An 18,633-nucleotide genomic window follows, 5' to 3' on the forward strand; every position below is an offset into this window, starting at 1 on the left:
AAGAAAATGTTTTTCTGAAACCTACATCATACCAGACCGCACGTATTTTGTGTTGTTAAAATATAAAATACATGAATAATGTATATAGAAAATGGAACAGGATCGCTGAACCACCGTATAATCTGAATAATAATAAGGCCTACAAAAACAAAATTTTCATGTACAAAAGAAGTTCATAAATAAAAATATTTTTGAAAAAAGGATGTTTGGTGAAAATGAAGACAAAAGCTGTCAATTCAAGCGGATTAACGCTTTATTAAAAAATAATTGGCATTATTTCATGTAAGAGACCTTAAAACAATAGTTTTGAAGTGGCAAAAAAATTATATTTGTTAGTTCCAATATAGTTGAATGTCAAATGTATAAAAGAAGTTTGTAATAGAAAAATATTACAAAAAAAAAATTGGAGATAATAAAAGCGTAGGAAGGACAACGCCATCATCACTCCAGGCTGTTTTATCGCTTTATCAGAAAATAATTAGAGTTGCAACGAAGATGCTCTTCAGTTTGCAAACAACGGCTTCTCATTTATCACCGATTTTATTGATTATCAGCGTTAAAAATTAAAAAAAGAGAAAAATAATTTCAAAAAGCTTGAAATTATTTTCTGTTGGGTATATAAAAAATTGAAGTTAGTCAGGTTGTTTCAATAGGTATGTACTGGTTTTGATATTATTCAAATGCATTTGAGCTTTACATCATCTTCAGAGAGATATAATCTTTTACCAAATTTAGGCTGAACAGGATGTAGTATGGTTAAGTAAAAGTTGAAAATTTCACTGCCATTTTTATCACCGAGCATATTATATTTAAATTATGTTTTAATGATGTCATCTTATTGTTAAAAAAAGAAATGAAATGCAAGTTTTATCTTAGTTTCTTATGAAGGCTAGATCTCCGAGTTTATACCTCTAACAATTTCATTTGCCTCTACTTATTTTTTAAACTGTGAATAATTTGGGTGTCAGTGGCCGCAACAGTTTAGGTGCTGACACGGCATTCATCACTGTAAGGTAAAGCTTCCGGTTTAGAATTGAGGGTCACTGGGTTCGAACCTGACATACTTACAAATGGGCTCTTTTTCAAAAACACCAGCACACTGAGGCTTCATATACCTAGTAGTTGAAACACCCTCATTAAAAAAAAAAAGAAAAGAAAAAGATGATTTAAAATAAAAAATGACTATATATTTATCACAATAACTTGGAGCAAGCTAAAAGAAAAACATGACATTTTTACAATATACAATAACATCTATATTAATTTATTTAAATACATAATACATTAATTAAAAAGAATTTAAACACTGCATTAAGATCGTTCTTAATTTTTGCCTTAGCGAGAGATCATTCGCTTCACAGTATATATGAGTGTTTGAATCTTCAATTTGAATGACTGTATCTTCTTCTTGCTGTAATAAAATGAAAAATGTTACAATACAAATATACATTGAGCAAATAGTATAGATAATTAAAAACAAATCTGACCGATTGTAATACCAAGAGGCAGTGGGGAGAAAAGAAAAAAAATAAGGGTGGGTCGCTGAGGAAAGCGTTTTGACTAGTGGGTTAGGGATTTTTTAGAGTGGAAATTGACAAGATCCTTTACGAATGAGATTTTAAGGTCTTTATTTATCCTTTGAGTGCTGACATTTAGGAACTTTTGGATTCATTGGATATTGGAGGATTTGGCCTAGCCTCACAGTTCGACTCTGTCAGTCCAAATCAGTCTGATGAATATTTTGTAAGCAGTTTTTTTTTTAAATTTTTAATATAGGCTTAGTAGTCCCAGTCTTTTGTTAAGTTCTTGTCTTTTTAATCGTGCATGTGGGTTCCATGTAAGTCTATTCTAGTATCATAATTGTCCAAGTTTGCGTACATGGTCGGATATAGGTATTACCTTGTTGTGTATGTGTACTGATGTTTCAGCATAAATGTCACACATAGGCATTTTTGCTTGTTCAACCTGATTTGCTTCTGAGTGCACCATTCGATAATCGCTTCAGAAGAAGTGTTACTTCTAAGGCTGCGATAGGATTGGAGTGTGTACATAGGATTGTGGTGTCATCCGCATAGGTTGTGTGTTTGGATGTGAAGGTATGTCAGCAGTGTAGATGGTGTTCACGATTGGACATAGGATACTTCCTTGTGGAATGCCAACTTTGATTAATGCGAGTGGTGAAAAATCAGTGCCAATTCTCACTCTAAACCATTGTTCCGAAAGGAAGGTCTTCAGGATGAGACAGTAGGTGTGAGTGAGGATACTTTTTAACTTGTAAAAGAGGCCAGGGTCTCATATTCAGCCAAATGCTTCTGAAGCTCTGAAGCACTGCTGAACAGAAGAATAGAGGCATCAGAATCAAAATTGATTGGGAATTGTTTTTAGACTTGAATTAGGAAGAAACGTTCAAAGATTTTGTTTAAAATAATGAGACTTATTGGTCTATGAAAGGATGGGGCACAGGGGATTTTGTGTGGTTTTGGTATGTAAATGTTTAATTAAATTCATGAATAAATGGGTAAGTTGATAAAGACAAATACCAAATGTATGATATATCCTCCCATATTGTGTTCCACTTTTGTGTCGTTGATTCCTTCCTGTTTCAACCTTTTGATGAAGTTTTCTACGTCGAGCGTCCCCCATTCGTACCTCGGCGATTTCAAAGCCTCTTCACACTTCAAGGCAAGCTTCCTCTTCTTTGAAGTCGGCTCTTCCGGCAGTTCAGTAATATTGTGCTGGTTGTCTTTGACATGCAACGCTGCCGTTATTGTCGCCAGGGTTATCCCAGGACGGACTTCGGAGCTCAAAATTTTATCGGCTAAAGTTGGACACAAGCTGACTTTCGCTGTGTGCCTTTTAACGGCCAATGAAACCACTTCCCCTCTTGTGATTGAAATAACATATCGACTTTCCTGTACGATAAATATTGTTATTAAAATGAAATGAAAACACAGAAGTCAAATTATTACTTGGTCAATAGCCAGTTCGGATCGGTGTGCATGAGCTGGAGGTGGCTGAGTGTAAGCTTGTGGCACAACCAAAGTACCTGGTTTCAATTCTCGTATCAACTTGTTTGCCTGGGTAAAATTAAGACTTGTGTCTATAGGACAGTGCACAGCTTTCATAGCAAGAGGCTGGAATGGTGCCAAAGCATCCAAGTATGGAAAATCGGGCTCTGTTTGAAAAATTTCAAAGATTAATTTATTCTAACATTTTCTGTTGTGGAGTTTGACACAGAAAAAAAAATTACCTGTAAAAATAACGGTATGGAGTGGATTGGAGCCCCACTGCTCAATAAAGTGGACAGCATCGCCGAATCTCAAACTGGGATGCCCACAGAAAACAATACAAGGCTGAAAGTTAATATATAATAAAATAAATATAAAATAATAATAATAATAATAATAATAATAATAATAAAAAAAAATAACTGGTACAGGAATATAAAGATATAGTTTTGAACTTTTCACACTCAAGATTCGACAGACATTTCAGACAATTGATCAGAAGAGTTCCTCTGAACATAAAAGGCAAAAACTTCATTTTTCTTTAATAATTAATCTTTTTAATTGATTGTAAAATGTAAATCTTAAAAATGTATATATTGGGTGTGCATAAGTTTTTTTATTTTTCAATTTCAACTTTCATCCTTACAAAGGAGATCCATTATTATATAGGGAAAAACGGTATAGAAAGAGATTTTTAAGAAAGGCGTATTTGATCCCAAAAGACAAGCTTGCTATATGAGTTTGGCAGATGCTTGTAGAAATGTATTTGGAATTTACAGTGTTAACACAGTAACTGAACATGTGAGTCAACAGTGGTTCCGACATTTTATAAATGGAAATAGATGAATCAAAGACCACCCACATCATGGAACACGTAATGAACTTAAAAGCGATGGCTCGTTAAGAATTGGAGGACGAAAACAAACAGTGTAGCAGAGCCATCAGAGAGATTTAAGATACATCGCACAACAATAGAAAAAAGAATCTAATCTCTGTGTTATGCTGTGAAACTCTAGAAGAACCCATAAATCGTCCCTCAGGAACAAAGATGATGAAAACCACATGGCTTGTTGCGTTTCTAAATAGGAATAAACTGGACAGGTTTATTTCCTATTTGGTCATTGGGGATGAGAAGTACTCTCTTAAAAATTTTTTAAACACTGAAGGGCCTTTTGCAAGAAGAATGAAACTCCGCCATTGGATGTAAAGAGCAGGATTGCCCCCTCATAAGGTCCTATTGTCTACTGGAATATTCAAGGAATAATTTATTGGGAACAGTTACCATGCTACCATACGCTTAGGCCTATTCTACATGAATGCTCAAAACATGGTGTTTGGTACACCGTCAAAACGCGTGTTGATATTTGTATAGAAAAACACAGATCCACTTAACGTTTCTAACGTAGTAGGAGATATTGTTCAATCTACACTGATGTTCATCTCGGCAATTACGTTATACTCACATTTCTTGATTTATTTGTATTATTTTATTTATTTTAAAGGTACAAATAGGGCTTTAAGCCCCCTTACTTGTACATATTTTAGAAATAAATTAAGTTTTATAAACGAAGTAAAATAATAATAGCAATAATAATAAAACATATAATAAAATATGCAAATCAATAATGACAATAATATAATTATAGTGTTTATAATCAAATGATGAAATCACATTACAAAAGAAAAGCAGAACGAGACGAAAGGTAAAAAGAGATTAATATTTTCTATGGTGATTGATCAGCCTTCTCAGTTTAAATATATTTTTCTTTCCAAAAGGTAGATTGGGGATGAGGCCAGGAAGACAGAAACAGCATTTATTTTCTTGTCGAGCTTTTGGCAGAATATTTCGCCTTCATCAGGACTTTGAAAAAATCGTTATACTATATATGAACAGGTACATGTGTGAATAACGGGTAGAACCCTGTTCATATAGTACAATGATTTTTTTTGAAGTCCTGATGAAGGTGATATATTCTGCCAAAAGCTTGACAAGAAAATAAATGTTGTTTCTGTCTTCTTGGCCTCATCCCAATCTACCTTTTGGGAAGAAAAATATATGTAAAAGGAGATGGAAAAAGAAAAGGAAGATGGGAAGGAAAGAAGATGATTCGTCATTTTGAAAAAATCAGATGCCACAGATCTCAAACAAGCCAACGAGGAAGCAGAACGCACTTCCCAGGAACGCAAATTCCATAGTAACAAGAGGCACGAGGCTTATCAAACACCACATTTTGAGTGTTCATGTATAATAGGTATAATGTGCGCAGTTAGAGCATCTTAGGGCAGCACTGAAGGAAAAACGACCAGCCCTTGTGAATTGATGCACCATGACACTCACTTGGAGTAAAATCGCTGTTTTTCGACTGACAACAAATGCCCCAGCCTGTATTCTCCAGACCTTGCCACTTTCAATTTTTAATTGTCCTGCTCCCTAGAGAGCCACTTAAAAGGTTGGGAATTTTTGAACAAAAATGTTCTGACAATCGCACTCACAAATTTCTTCTTATCCAGACATTTACAAGGATATTTCAGCTACCAAAACATTGGAAGTATGTTATAGAAAATGAAGGAAATTACAGGATTAAAAATAAAATACATTTATATTTCAAAAGTTTGTTTTTCTGAAAACTAAAAAACTTATGCACTCACCTAATACATTGATACTTATAGGCATATCCATATCAACTTCACCAATGTTGTTGAATAAAACGCAATAATTTAAATTTGTTTCATTAGATGAGAAAAATGGGTCTGTCAGAACACTGTATATTCAAAATAGCCTTGAAATACCCACTTGTCTAAAGTCTGTGCTAAATCCTTCGGAGTAAATTCTTTTGTAATGTTTCAGCCTTCCCATCTTCACCAAGTATCCATGGGGAAAAGGTTCTTCCGGCAGATAAACCTTGCTCTGTTTCGTATTGGACAACCTGCAGAAAACCGGGTAATATCAGTTTTAAAAATTAAAGAAATCTTGCCATTTGGAAACTTACCACTCTGCCAAAATGTTCGAGTACCCGAGTGACATGTCAGCAACAGGCGAAATGAAAAACATTGGTATCGTCGCCAAGTTTGTATTGTCGAGATATGACGAAAGGCATTCGAATATGTCATAAACGACTCCGGAAGGATAGCAAGGGATCAAAACGCACCCATTTGCTCTTAGAGTCATTGCTTAAAATTACAATCAAATCAAACAAATATTTTTTTAAAAATAATTAATTGAACAAACCAACTGCTACGCATAATTCGCCGAGCATCGAATCAGGGTTAGAAGTAGGCGTTTGCGTCAGGCCTGTGAGAATCAACACGTTGCTGTTTTTAAGAACTGACTGATCCATAGGTCTAAAAACACAATAATTTTTCAAAATAATTTATCTAATTTTTTTATTATTTTAAATTTTTACCTAGGGTGAGTTGTTAACGTAGAGGAGCCACTGACATAAGCCACTTTTTCGTAATCTGAGCTAATCACCCAATTGCTGCTTCCTAAGCAATAGCCCGAGCTAACAGCAGTTACTTTAAGTGCACCATAAACATCCTTAAAATTAAGAAAAATTGGAGATAATTTTGGTTCAGTGTTTTAAAAGAAATAAGTACAAACCAGCTTTTCATCATATCCGACAACTTTTATCCTTGATAGACTTGATTTGACTTTAGCAAGCGAGTAAAGCCGTTTCCAGCTTCTTGGTCGGAAACTATCGCACAGAGGACTAGGAAGTAAATGCAAAACCTCTTTCCAGTACTTTGCTTGATTTCTTTTTGGTGTTTGTTCAAGGTATTCGACAAGTTCTTCTAAGAATAGCCTAGAGTATAAAAATAAAATAAAAAATAAAAACCGGTCTGATAAGAAATACTTGATTACGTACTTTCCAATCTGTAATGTTGGCTCTGTCGCGTAGACGACGCCTTTGAAACCTGTCTTTTCTGTGATGAAAGGAAGGGCCAGCATTGATGAATAGTTTGAAATTAGGACGATGTCGATTTCCGAATAGTCGACCATGTTGGCGAGAGGTGGGCAAAATTCGGGCGAAGAGTCGACAAAAACTCTTCCGCAGCATTCCTTTAGCTCCTGCAAGAACAGAAGAACAAAAATGAAAGTTCTTACGTCAAATACGGTCAACGATTTGTACCCCTTCCAAATGCGGTTCGACAGAATCTCTCGGCATCCAGCCGGGCAGATTAGCGAGCCTGGAGCTCGGGACAAGCGGTAGCGGAATGAAGTTGAGCGCAGTCTGCGCTGACAAACCGCAGTCCAGCATGACAGTGATTTCTTTGAACCTCAATATATAGCATGGCTTATTTGGATGACTACTTAAACAGTACTAAAACAAAATCAAATATGGCTTTTTATAGAATTTTTTGTTAAAATTTCAATTCGACTCATAATTATTATTTTAATCTAGTAAACTGTAAATATAATGTAGAATATATTCAGCATGCGGCCAACATGTTTTATACAAAATATGATAAATAATAAACAAAAATACAACATGAGACTAGCCTAGAAATGCACAGGATACTTACAAGCTTCATATTTGATCTTTTTATTTAATTGTTATTACTGACCAATTAATATAATTATCATTCTTTACTCAGCAGGTCTTTTGTTGAGTTAATAAGTAAACAACATAAACACGCAGGAAGGTTTTTGTGTGTTCACTGCTCAGCATTCAGCAATCAACATGAACATAAGTCTTCCTATTTCCCCACTTGATGCTCTAGCAGTTATTGAGAGCCCAAACAATGATTTTAAAAACATTTGCATTCTAATTCTATGAAAAAAGGACAAAAATCCTTAATTTGGCAACAGTGAACTATCATAAATATTTCACATCATAATAAACAATTATATCTCATGATTTGAATTTTTTTTTACATTAAATTACATTTCAACTCAGAAATTAAACCTATTTTTAAACAGTTGCAATGAATTGTGGAACGTCTTCATGAAATTGTTTAAATCAAGGAAACTATATTTCTCTCTCTTTTTAATAAAAATCAGAATAAGGTTGATTTGAACGAAAAGAAAAGAATCATTTCCTTTGTCAAGTTTTTGAGGAATCCTTTCACGAGTTCTTTGAAACTATAACATACTTATAAATTTAATGTTTAAATAATATCAACAACTTACATGCTGAACCGGCTTTGAGTCACTTATTGGGTTCATATTCACTCGTGGGTCTGTTGAACTACTCAAATGCATTTCGGAATTGCACCATCTTCAGTGAGGCGCAATGCTCCCAACACCCAGCATCAAATCTATTTACAGTAGTGAAATTTATGGTTTTGAATCTATGAACTGAGTTTGGAGTGGACAAAATGTACAATCTGTTCATACTATATCAACTTTGTAATTTTTGTATGCATTTTATCATGCACTAACAATTATTCTTTGATAATAGCTTAAAATGTACTTAATTAAACTAAGTAAATTATTGTAAACAAGGGTAATTTTTTAATTAAATTTTTTTTCATAAGATAATTATACTTTTAGTATGATTATTCAGAAATCGTGAGATGCAGTCTGGTGTGATGTAGGTTTCAGAAAAACATTTTCTTTATTGTGCCAGCGTTACTATCTTTATTGAGATCATCTTCTCTGGGATTTACAAACATTCTTTAAAATTAACAAATACATGTAGGAAGTAGAAAAAAGTGAATTTATACAACGCAAAAAAAGATTTTTTATATTCAATCAAAGTATTTCTACTCACTCAATGTGTTTGTTTTCTGCATGATTGTGCCACTCTTGCGTGTCGTGTTGAGATCTCATTGGCACTCTCAACACGACATGCAAGAATGGCACAATCATGCAGAAAACAAACACTTTGAGTGAGTACAAATACTTTGATTGAGTCTAAAATTCCTAACATTGTATAAATTCACTTTTTTCACATCCTCCATGTATTTGTATAATTTAAACAATGTTTATAAATCCCAGGCCCTGAAGATGATTTCAATAACGATCGAAACGTTGGCACGATAAAGAAAATGTTTTTCTAAAACTGCGTCACACTAGACCGCATCTCATGATTTCCGAATAATTATAAGAAAAGAGTCACATATAATAATTTCTATTAAAGCAATATCAGGATGGTTCTTGAAAAATAAAAACTCAATTCAAACAGTTTTTACTTTTTGTAAGCTAATTAGAAATAGTGATGTTAAGGTGTACTGGAAGAGAAAGAAGTTCAAATTCCAGTTTATGTTTATGGGTAATAAACAAGACAACTTTATGAAAAAGTTGAGCTTACATTATCAATCATTTCCCTAACCATCCTTAACAAATCCAATAGACGCCTCACTAGACTTATATACACATATATCTTTAAACTATCGTTCATTTATAACAATTAGCAATTGAATGCTTGTCGCTTTGGGATTAGTTTTCCAGTGAATCTTGAGAGCATTTTTTGTTTTTCTTTGGTTTATGTAGTTGCGGTCCATCTCAGGTGTCTACCACATGAGGGTGTTTCGGTGGTTTAACATTGCAATGTGGAGCTTCTCACAAGCCTCATTGATTGAGAACATAAAACAGGCATTTTGTGGTTCAAATGGAGTGCTGTATTGTGTATGAAACCACTGTACAACGGTGCGCAGGTATTATTCTTAAGATTCTGTTTTTGGTTGTTTGTAACCTCTTCTGATGAGAATGTGATGTTGAGCCATGTAAGCTGAATAAAGCAACAGGAGTCTTTCAATTGTAAATTTTAGGGCTGATCTACCATCCAGGTTTGTGATGCAAAGAGGTGGCAGATAAGCGATGTGTTTGACTTAGTATGCAAGGCCTGTTTATGGTTTGAACAAAACCTGGTTGTACCCTCAGGGTGACCCCTGCCTGATTTTAGAAATGGGTGTTGTTCTTTCACATTATTCTCCAAAAACTTGATATATTTTCATTTTTCCAGTTGTGTTTTTCTGTATTAAATTATTTGTCACAGTTAAATTTTTCTTAACCATTTAGAATTCATATTAAATTAATTTACAAGAGGGAATGAGCATTTAATAAAACAGTAAAACATAGAAATATATTTAAAAAATAAATTACAAACAAAATGTACAATTTTTATGTACACAAAACAGGTACTTTCCAATTAAGTAAAATAACAATTTTCATTTTTTTGTATGTTTACATTGAGCTTGTTTTGATTTGTCCATTTTCCTCTGCTTGCTCTTCCTCATCATAAAGGGGAAGATTTCTTCCCATGTAGCAGACTAAACCGTCGAGGATCACTCCTATGCTTGTAAAAGCTGAAAAACAATTTTTGTCAAGATAGAGTTTATTATTTTCTTAACGAGATACGTACCAACGGATGCCATATTTAAATTAGTCCTGAATGAATGTTTGTCATAAAACCAGCAGTTTCCTTTTTCTGCACAATCGCTATCTCGAATTAGGCATGAAGCATCTAAAATGTATGTATATTCAGTTATATATATTTTTTTTTGTTTTAAGTATTTAATTTACCCATAATAGCACCAAACAATATTGGCCCAGGAATAAAAGCCAATAAACTTATTAACAATAAAGCAAAACCCTGCGCAAACGATTTGTCTTCAGGTAACACAGCTCTGAAAAATTCAAACAAAATGGTTTAAATAATCTATATTAATTTTTTTTCAATTCTCCAACTGATTTACCTATAATTGACTAGAAGGTTTCCAATTTTCCCACTGCTCCCTAAAAGCTGCATGATGCACATAAGGCCTATAAATATTTGAAAATTGTATCCACATGGCATGAGACATGGCCCATCTTTCAAAATGTATGTTTCATACTCAGCACTCTCTTCTGGGTCGTTTGATAAGCACATGCAGTTTTCATAAGTCTAAAAATTCTTTATTAACAATCATTTTAATAACTATTAGAATTTTTGACTTACTTTGTTCTTATCGCCTTTGTTAGCTTGATGACAACCGGCATGGCAAGCGCTGTAAAAAGTCAGCAGTTTTTCTTCATAGCATACTGGTGAATACTTTAGATTTTCACAGCCACAATCATTGTTACAGTGGTTGATTACATCTATTCTATAAAACAAGCCATTTTATATTTAAATGCATTAGTACAACAAGAACATAAGTTTTTTTTTCTACAGTTTCATTCGATATTAATCGATGGTAATACCTTCACCATTATAGATGTCATTATGAAATACGTATACTTTTCGACCAAGCGTACTTTATAAAAACAACTTGCCTATTTGTATCTCTGTTAAAGCCGACTAAATTTGTGTCCTGACAACTTATAAACATAAGAGTGATTTCACCCACAATATACACCATTCCGACAATAACATTCCATCCTAGAAGGTATTTTGGTCTTGGTTTAAACTTTGATATGACATAGCCTGAAATCAGGAACCCGATGACCATAGCACCGAGTACCGCAGGACCTATAAACCCACGATTTATTAATTTTCCACTTCGCAAAATAATTATTTTTAACAGCTTACCAAGTACAATAGTTGCATTTGTTGCACTTTTTTCAAACTGGACTTCAATGTATCTTGCTAAATATGTAATATAAGCAGAGCTACCGAGAATGTAAAACACACCTGAGAATATATTAATGACGAGTAGTTTATTTTTGAGCAATCTTTTCAAAGCTGTGGGAAACTCTGAAACAATAATAATATTATAAAAAAAAAACTTTAAAAAAATTTATAATAAAATTGACAGAAACCTTTAAAAGAAGGAGCTTCTTTTTCAGAAAGTGGAGTTTCTGACTTCTTTTTGACGTTCATCTTATCGTCGACTTTATTTTTACTTGGGGGCAAATGTTTTGGAAATAAAGATATAAGGAATGCAAATACAAGCATCACTGAGCCCAATACCAACCAGCCTAACACAAAAGAATGATTAAAAAAAAACAAGATAAATAAGAAACAACCTATTTACCTAGCCACCATGCTCCAATCCATCTTGGGTCTTTTTTATCAATAAGAGGAGTCAAATTTGGGCTCACATAAACGCTCAGACAAAGGAATCCAACTACAAAACCGATTGATGGCCCTATTGTCCTTAAGGCAAAAGTGAATCCTGAAAATGAAATTCAGTTATTTGGTATTTAGTTGATTCAGGATGTTTTTGAAAAAAAAAAAAAAAACACATTTATAATGCAAGGCTGCTGGATTTGAACCCAGGACCTTTACATTACAGTGTTGAGTGCCTTGCCAATGCCTTAACCGATGTGGCCAATTATTGTTATTTTTATGATTATTTATTGCTAAACTTACCTAATACCATTGGAGTTTTTGTCTTTTTTGTGTTGTCATCGATGTAAGTTTGACCGAGGGAATAGTAAAGAGTACTGCCGATACCAAGAATGAATTGAGAAATAAATACAAGAACTGATGGGATTACGGAATATTCTCCCATATCACAGTCTTTTACAGATCTCTCTTTAGAACACAAGCCCATCTTTTCTTCTAAATAGACAAATTCAATTATGTTTAAAAACAAACAAGCTTTAGTGTAATTAACACTAGATAATTTTTTTTTAGAAGAAAATCATTATTTCATGTACTTACTTAGATCAATCGATGTCTGGTTAATTCCATGTTCTTCAATGTATTCTTTAGTAAAAGAGAGAGCATGATTCCCAGGTCCATATATAAAATGTGGCAGAGTGATGATAAAACAGGATATACCTGACAATGCCACACCCCAACCCAGCCATAGAGGACGGTTTCTTTGCCCTCCTGCGTAGGTGAGAACCAGCGACAGGAGTATCTGGCTGACTTCATTTCCACTGATCATGACTCCTACAAACAATAAAAAATTTTATAATATAAAAAATTATTCAAGTTCAAAAAATCTTTACCGGTTGTTCGGCTGGGTATGCCAAATTGTCTTTCTAACGTTGTCAGCGTGGCTATAAAATAAACGAATGTCATGGATTGCACCATTCCGAGCAGTCCGTACACGATCATGAAGGATCTGGTGTGGGCTAAGTGTTGTAACCATTTTGGACGGAATGTTCCTAACCCACAGCCAGAGCTATCACTTGGACTAAAACATAAATACATTTTATTGAAAAAGCTTAGAAATTAGACAAATCAAAATTATAAATTATGGGCTGAATTTTCAAAAATAGAAAAGCCTATATGCTAGTAATTCACTATTTGGTTTTACTTCTAGGACGTCGAAATATAATTATGACAATTTTCAATTCTATTATTTTAAGCAATATTTTATTCTTAGTAGTTTGATTCAAATTAGATTAACAAATTTAATTAAAAAAGTAATCTGACAACCTGCAACACAAATTTTTTAATGTGGCACAATGATACCCTATGTAAATGTGCATTTCAAGTGTCCAATAAAAGCAAAATTTTAACAAAAAATGTTTTTTTTTTCTTCTTAAATTTGTTTTTATTTAATAACCGGTTGTTTAATAATTTTTTTCCGACGTTTCAACCTTAATTCGGGTCATCTTAAGGGCATAAAGTGTAGCGTTATTCTTGTGGTCTCATATTGACGTTGTATGAAATTGATGTGCTATTATTGTCCACAACAATTTCACACAACACAAACATGACACCGCAAGAATAGCACCACACTTTACATGAGTACGAAATACTTGGTTCAAAATTTATATTTACCTCTTAAATTGTATTTTTTCCAATGAACATATATTGTGTAATTTACCCGGGTCTGAAGATGACCCGAATAAAGGTCGGAACATCGGCAAAAACATGAAAAAGTAGTTTTTCTAAACTACCTCATTCTTGACCGCCCCTTACGATTTCGACAAAATTATTGCGTAGAAACTTGTTGTTTCTGACCGCAATCCTAAAATAACAACCACTAATTACAAAAAGTCATCTCGACTCTATTAATTAAACAGTTTTTCACACCTTCGATTTTAACTTTTTAATCTTAAATGTTAGAACAACGTTAGAAAGAAAGATTGATTTCTCTTCTTTCTGAATTTATCAATAAAGTTTAGATTTAATAATATTTTTTATCTCAACCAATACCTTACATAAAGATTAAATAATTGAAAGATGTTATTTGGTCAATCGTACCACGAAATGTAATGAATTTAGATTTAATGTTAAAGTGAGGAAAATAAGGTTAAAATCAACAAATTCTGCTCAAAAGTTTTATTTTATATCTCAATTCTAATTTTCAAGATCAGATCAAAATTATACCTTTACGTATAGCTTATAGGTTCTAAATTGAAAGTGTAGTAGTGAAACGTGAATTTGTATGCTGCTTTTTTATACAATGCGGTAAATCTGGGCAATTTTCTTTGATCATAGGCGGTTTTATTTAACTCGAAGGAAGTCAAGAATGGGGATTTTCTGGACGGATCACAAATTCGGCATTCATTATTGGAAAGGAAGTTTTAAGGACGATAACGAAGGAAAGGGAAAGATAAAAATAAGGTTTAATAGTTTATTTGCTATGTGATGTTGGCGTGACTACGACCGGGTTTTCCCAGCCCAACTGTAATGAAGTTAATGCTGTGTGTGTGTGTTTCTGTTAATGTAAACCTTTTCTAGAAAGTTGAGTTTGTATTTGTTTTTTCCCCGTTTGGTATTTGTATTTTCTCGAAACCAAAGTTGCGTTGTTTTTCAATGTGGTGTGTGGCCAATGTTGTTGGATTGGTTTTGGTGTTTTACAGTCATAGGTGTGCTGTTTTTCCCGTTTTTGTAGATATAGCGATGTAATTCCAATGTATGTAGCTGGACAGTTCGTACAATTAATTTTCACGCATTTCATTAATTTGTGACAATTGCCGATATTGGGATATCACCAGATACTTTCCGTGAAGTGTGAAATTAATTTCATAATAGGATTTTGCTTTGTAAGGAGATCGGTGGTGTCTATTTTGAAAATTTACTTTACTAGGATTAACTTAATAAAGTTACTAGGAGGTAATTGAATTATTAGTAATTAACTTAAAGTTACTACTAGGAGGTAATTGAATTAGTAATTAACTTCAAGTTACTACTAGGAGTTCATTAAATTACTAATTAGTAATTAAGTTATTCAGATATCGTGAGAACAGAAAAACATTTTCAAAACTTCAGGAAGATGATCTCAATAAAAGATCGAAACGTTGGCACGATAAAGAAAATGTTTTTCTGAAACCTACATCACACCCGACCGCATCTCACGATATCTGAATAACTATCGATTAACGGTCACTAATCTCTACACATTAGTAATTAACTTAAAGTTACTTCAGGAGGTAATTTAATTAGTAGTTAGTAATTAACTTCAAGTTATTACTAGGAGTTAATTAAATTAATAATTAACTTAACATTACTACTAGTAGTATTAATTAGTAGTAATTTTAAGTTAATTACTTAAAAAAGGAGGTTATTGAATTAGTAATTAGTAATTAACTTAAAGTTTCTAGGAGGTAATTGAATTAGTAATTAGTATTTAACTTCAAGTTACTAGGAGGTAATTGAATTAGTAGTTAGTAATTAACTTCAAGTTATTACCAGGAGTTAATTAAATTAGAAATTAGTAATTAACTTAATGTTACTACTAGGGGGTATTAAATTAGAAATTAGTAATTAACTTAAAGTTACTACTAGGAGGTAATTGAATTAATAATTAGTATTTAACTTCAAGTTACTAGGAGGTAATTGAATTAGTAGTTAGTAATAACTTCAAGTTATTACTAGGAGTTAATTAAATTAGAAATTAGTAATTAACTTAATGTTATTACTAGGGGGGTGTTAAATTAGAAATTAGTAATTAACTTAAAGTTACTTCTAGGAGGTAATTGAATTAGTAATTAGTATTTAACTTCAAGTTACTAGGAGGTAAATGAATGACGATTGAGATAAATAAAATTTGAACTTTTAGTTTTTCACACCTTAATAACTCTTAAACGACAAACTCTACTAGAAAATTAGTAAAGTAAAAATAAAATCTTCTTTAAAAAAGTCGTAGAATTTAATCCCATACTAAAAATGATATCTTCCCATTTGAAAAAAAAAGTTGCTGCGCCCTAGGGACATACCGTGCGTTGAAAATTGTTGACTTCAGATTCAGATTCTAAGTAAAAAATCATGTAATGACCGGATCTATTTTTTAATTATTTCCAAACAAAACAAATAAAACGGGGGGGGGGCAGTTTATAAGTAATCACCCGGTATTTATTGGGCGGAGTTCGGAGCTTTTACCTTCCTCCTTTTTGAAGGAGAATTCGAATGCCTACAAAACAATAACCGGCTACATTAGAAAAAGAAAAAAAATATATTTGACTATTGATCTATATATGTATTTAGTGGTCACAAATAACCAATTAATTAATTATACTTTTAATCTAAGGTCTTGGTTGAGACGAAAAAGCAAGTGCCACAAGCGGGATCCCGCTTTTTCATCCCAACCAAGACCTAAGATTTTTAGTATAATTAATTAAAATATTTGACTACATTCAATATGTTGGAGAATTCTGGTAAAAACAACCATGTTTAATTAGGTGAAAATATATTTTATGCAAGTTTGACAAAACTCTGTTCTGTGAGACAACAGAATTGGGTTTGCTTTTAAATATTTCACGCACGATCTAAATGAAGTATGTAAAGAAAGCTTGTAAAGTCCGAAAAATCTAATAGCTGATAAACTAGACAATTAAATTGATAATTCCAATAATTTTGTGATTATGTTATCTATTTTACTCACTAGTTTTTGAAAGGAAACAAACAATATTATTGAAGTGAATTATATACACACTGTTCTTTCCGTGCTGTTCCACGGTCCTGCTTATTCCCCAAGAGACTTTCCTCCAATTGCAACCCTTTTTCCATTTTTGACGAAATAGTTTGACAAATCGTTGATTACAGGGGTGCATCGACGATCTACATTTACACAGAAGCCATCGACGGATTCACCCACTGTCAAGGACTGTAAACATCGACTGTTGTAACTGTCGTACTTATAGTCAATTGCGATTGTGTTATATCTGTGCGATAAGAAAAGTTATCTTGAATTTTTTAAGATAGAGGAGATGAGGGAACTTTTCTTCGATTGGCTGATAATTCTTGATTTTTTTTTCCTGAGGACATATTTTGGTGACACAGAAGCCTTTTAGTCATTTGATGAAAGATTGTTTCGCTCAAATTTCTGATATGTTAAAATTATACCGAAATCAAGTGCAGAAATAAAATAACACCTTAACGTTCGAACTCAAAACATAGACTTTACTGTCACGCCTAAAATTACTATAAAATAATCTAAAAAATAAAAATTGTAATTTTCTGTTTTCAACGGCATAAGTATGATATTTTAAGCCCGCTTATATGTAAAGCAGATTTTCATCTATTTAAACCTGATTTGAACTGTTTTTTTAATTAATGTTGCGTTTTAAAATAATGTTCGTAACACCTCCGGATTTTATTCGATTTTAAATGTTTAACATTAGAAAGATCGATTTCTCTTCATTTAGGATTTAAACAAGAATTAGATTTAATGTCATTGTTAGTAAGAAAAATAAGGTTAAAAGCAACAAAAGCTTCACAAAAGTTTTATTTTATATGTGTGATGGTTAGTGACCGTTAATCGAAGTGAAGAAGAAAAACACTTTGAGCCCTGAAGATGATCTCAATAAAGATCGAAACGTTGGCACGATAAAGAAAATGTTTTTTCTGAAACCTACATCACTTCAGACCGCATCTCACGATTTCTGAATATTTATTTTATATTTTCAATTCTATTCACTGACACCAAAATTATACTAAACTTCTGTAAAGTTTATTATAGATTAGTCGAGGCGTTTCAAATTTATCACAATTCTTACAATTTTCGAGAAAAAAAATCGGAGGCATTTTAAAGATAACTAATTTGAGGAAAAAACATTTTTTATTTTCCAAAAATGTGTATTTCGGGTTTGTTCGGGTGTAGAAAATGAACATCAACGTTGTTTATCTCGAAAAACAATAATAATAATTTTTTCATGGTGTCCATCCTGATATTTTTTGTGGAACACCATAATAACATGATCGGTAGGAAATAAATTTTCCACAATAAGAAAAGACAATTTATTTCCTACTCATCGTCTTAACAATAATAAATAATAATAGTCGTTTCTGCTCATCCTGGTTTTCTCATTTGTTCGTTTAGTCATCTCCAGTGATGATTTTGTTTGATATGTTTTTACCTACTTCAATTTTGTTTTTAATACAAAAGTTTGACGTGAACTTCATTTTTAAAAATAATGATTATTTGGAGATCGTGAGATGAGGTCTGGTGCGACGTAGGTTTTAGAACATTTTCTTTGTCGTGCCAACGTTTCGATCTTTATTGCGATCATCTTCAGGGCCTGGGAGTTGTAAATATTGTTTAAATTTTACAAATCCATATAGGATGTGAAAAAAAATTATACAATGCTAGAAAATTTTAGATTAAAAAAATACATTTATACAATGCTAGAATTTTTTTTTATTCAATCAAAATATTTGTACTCACTTTTTTTCACATCCTAATGTATGTGTAAAATTTATAATTTTTTTTATAAATCCCAGGCCCTGAAGATGATCTCAATAAATATCGAAGCGTTGGCACGATAAAGAAAATGCTTTTCTAAACTTACGTCACACCAGACCGCATCTCACGACCTCCAAATAATCATCAAGTAATGGTCACTAAACACCACTCA

General features: G+C 32.7%; 2 protein-coding genes across 3 annotated transcripts in view; both read right to left on the reverse strand.

The window, feature by feature from the left end:
• Positions 1-1,165: 1,165 nt before the first annotated feature.
• On the reverse strand, positions 1,166-7,680 carry LOC106665031 (integrator complex subunit 9). The gene is made up of 12 exons (XM_014391179.2): positions 7,533-7,680; positions 7,139-7,330; positions 6,875-7,077; positions 6,610-6,811; positions 6,413-6,546; positions 6,238-6,350; positions 5,999-6,179; positions 5,803-5,935; positions 3,251-3,353; positions 2,970-3,175; positions 2,541-2,912; positions 1,166-1,411 (listed from the first exon to the last, which is right to left on the reverse strand). Exons 1-12 carry the CDS (start codon positions 7,539-7,541, stop codon positions 1,289-1,291), a joined length of 1,971 nt encoding a protein of 656 aa, XP_014246665.1. The 5' UTR covers positions 7,542-7,680; the 3' UTR covers positions 1,166-1,288.
• A 2,384-nt stretch (positions 7,681-10,064) lies between these two features.
• LOC106665030 (solute carrier organic anion transporter family member 4C1) overlaps positions 10,065-18,633 on the reverse strand; it is a 44,543-nt gene continuing 35,974 nt past the window's right edge. Inside the window, exons 1-13 of one of the 2 annotated variants that reach the window (XM_014391176.2) lie at positions 16,713-16,913; positions 12,832-13,019; positions 12,539-12,772; positions 12,245-12,436; positions 11,907-12,047; positions 11,692-11,850; positions 11,462-11,626; positions 11,206-11,401; positions 10,892-11,036; positions 10,650-10,837; positions 10,477-10,580; positions 10,316-10,417; positions 10,065-10,259 (exon numbers count right to left, since the gene is read on the reverse strand). In XM_014391176.2, the coding sequence (XP_014246662.1) occupies positions 10,138-10,259; positions 10,316-10,417; positions 10,477-10,580; positions 10,650-10,837; positions 10,892-11,036; positions 11,206-11,401; positions 11,462-11,626; positions 11,692-11,850; positions 11,907-12,047; positions 12,245-12,436; positions 12,539-12,772; positions 12,832-13,019; positions 16,713-16,786 (2,010 nt within the window). In that variant the 5' untranslated portion in view covers positions 16,787-16,913 and the 3' untranslated portion in view covers positions 10,065-10,137. Of the gene's footprint in view, positions 10,260-10,315; positions 10,418-10,476; positions 10,581-10,649; positions 10,838-10,891; positions 11,037-11,205; positions 11,402-11,461; positions 11,627-11,691; positions 11,851-11,906; positions 12,048-12,244; positions 12,437-12,538; positions 12,773-12,831; positions 13,020-16,712; positions 16,914-18,633 lie in introns of those variants that run through there. The other variant, XM_014391178.2, reaches the window with a different exon arrangement.

The sequence above is a fragment of the Cimex lectularius genome, unplaced genomic scaffold (genome assembly GCF_000648675.2).
Source record: "Cimex lectularius strain Harlan isolate CLEC.00 unplaced genomic scaffold, Clec_2.1 scaffold174, whole genome shotgun sequence".
Lineage (NCBI taxonomy): Eukaryota > Metazoa > Arthropoda > Insecta > Hemiptera > Cimicidae > Cimex > Cimex lectularius.

Bases quoted from the DNA above. Each gene is read 5' to 3' on its own strand.
- LOC106665031 (XM_014391179.2), bottom strand. The intron at 6,180-6,237 runs GTTTGTTCAATT...TGTAATTTTAAG, and splicing joins CGAATTATGCGTAGCAGTTG to CAATGACTCTAAGAGCAAAT. The intron at 1,412-2,540 runs GTATTTGTCTTT...ATTTTATTACAG, and splicing joins GAGGATATATCATACATTTG to CAAGAAGAAGATACAGTCAT.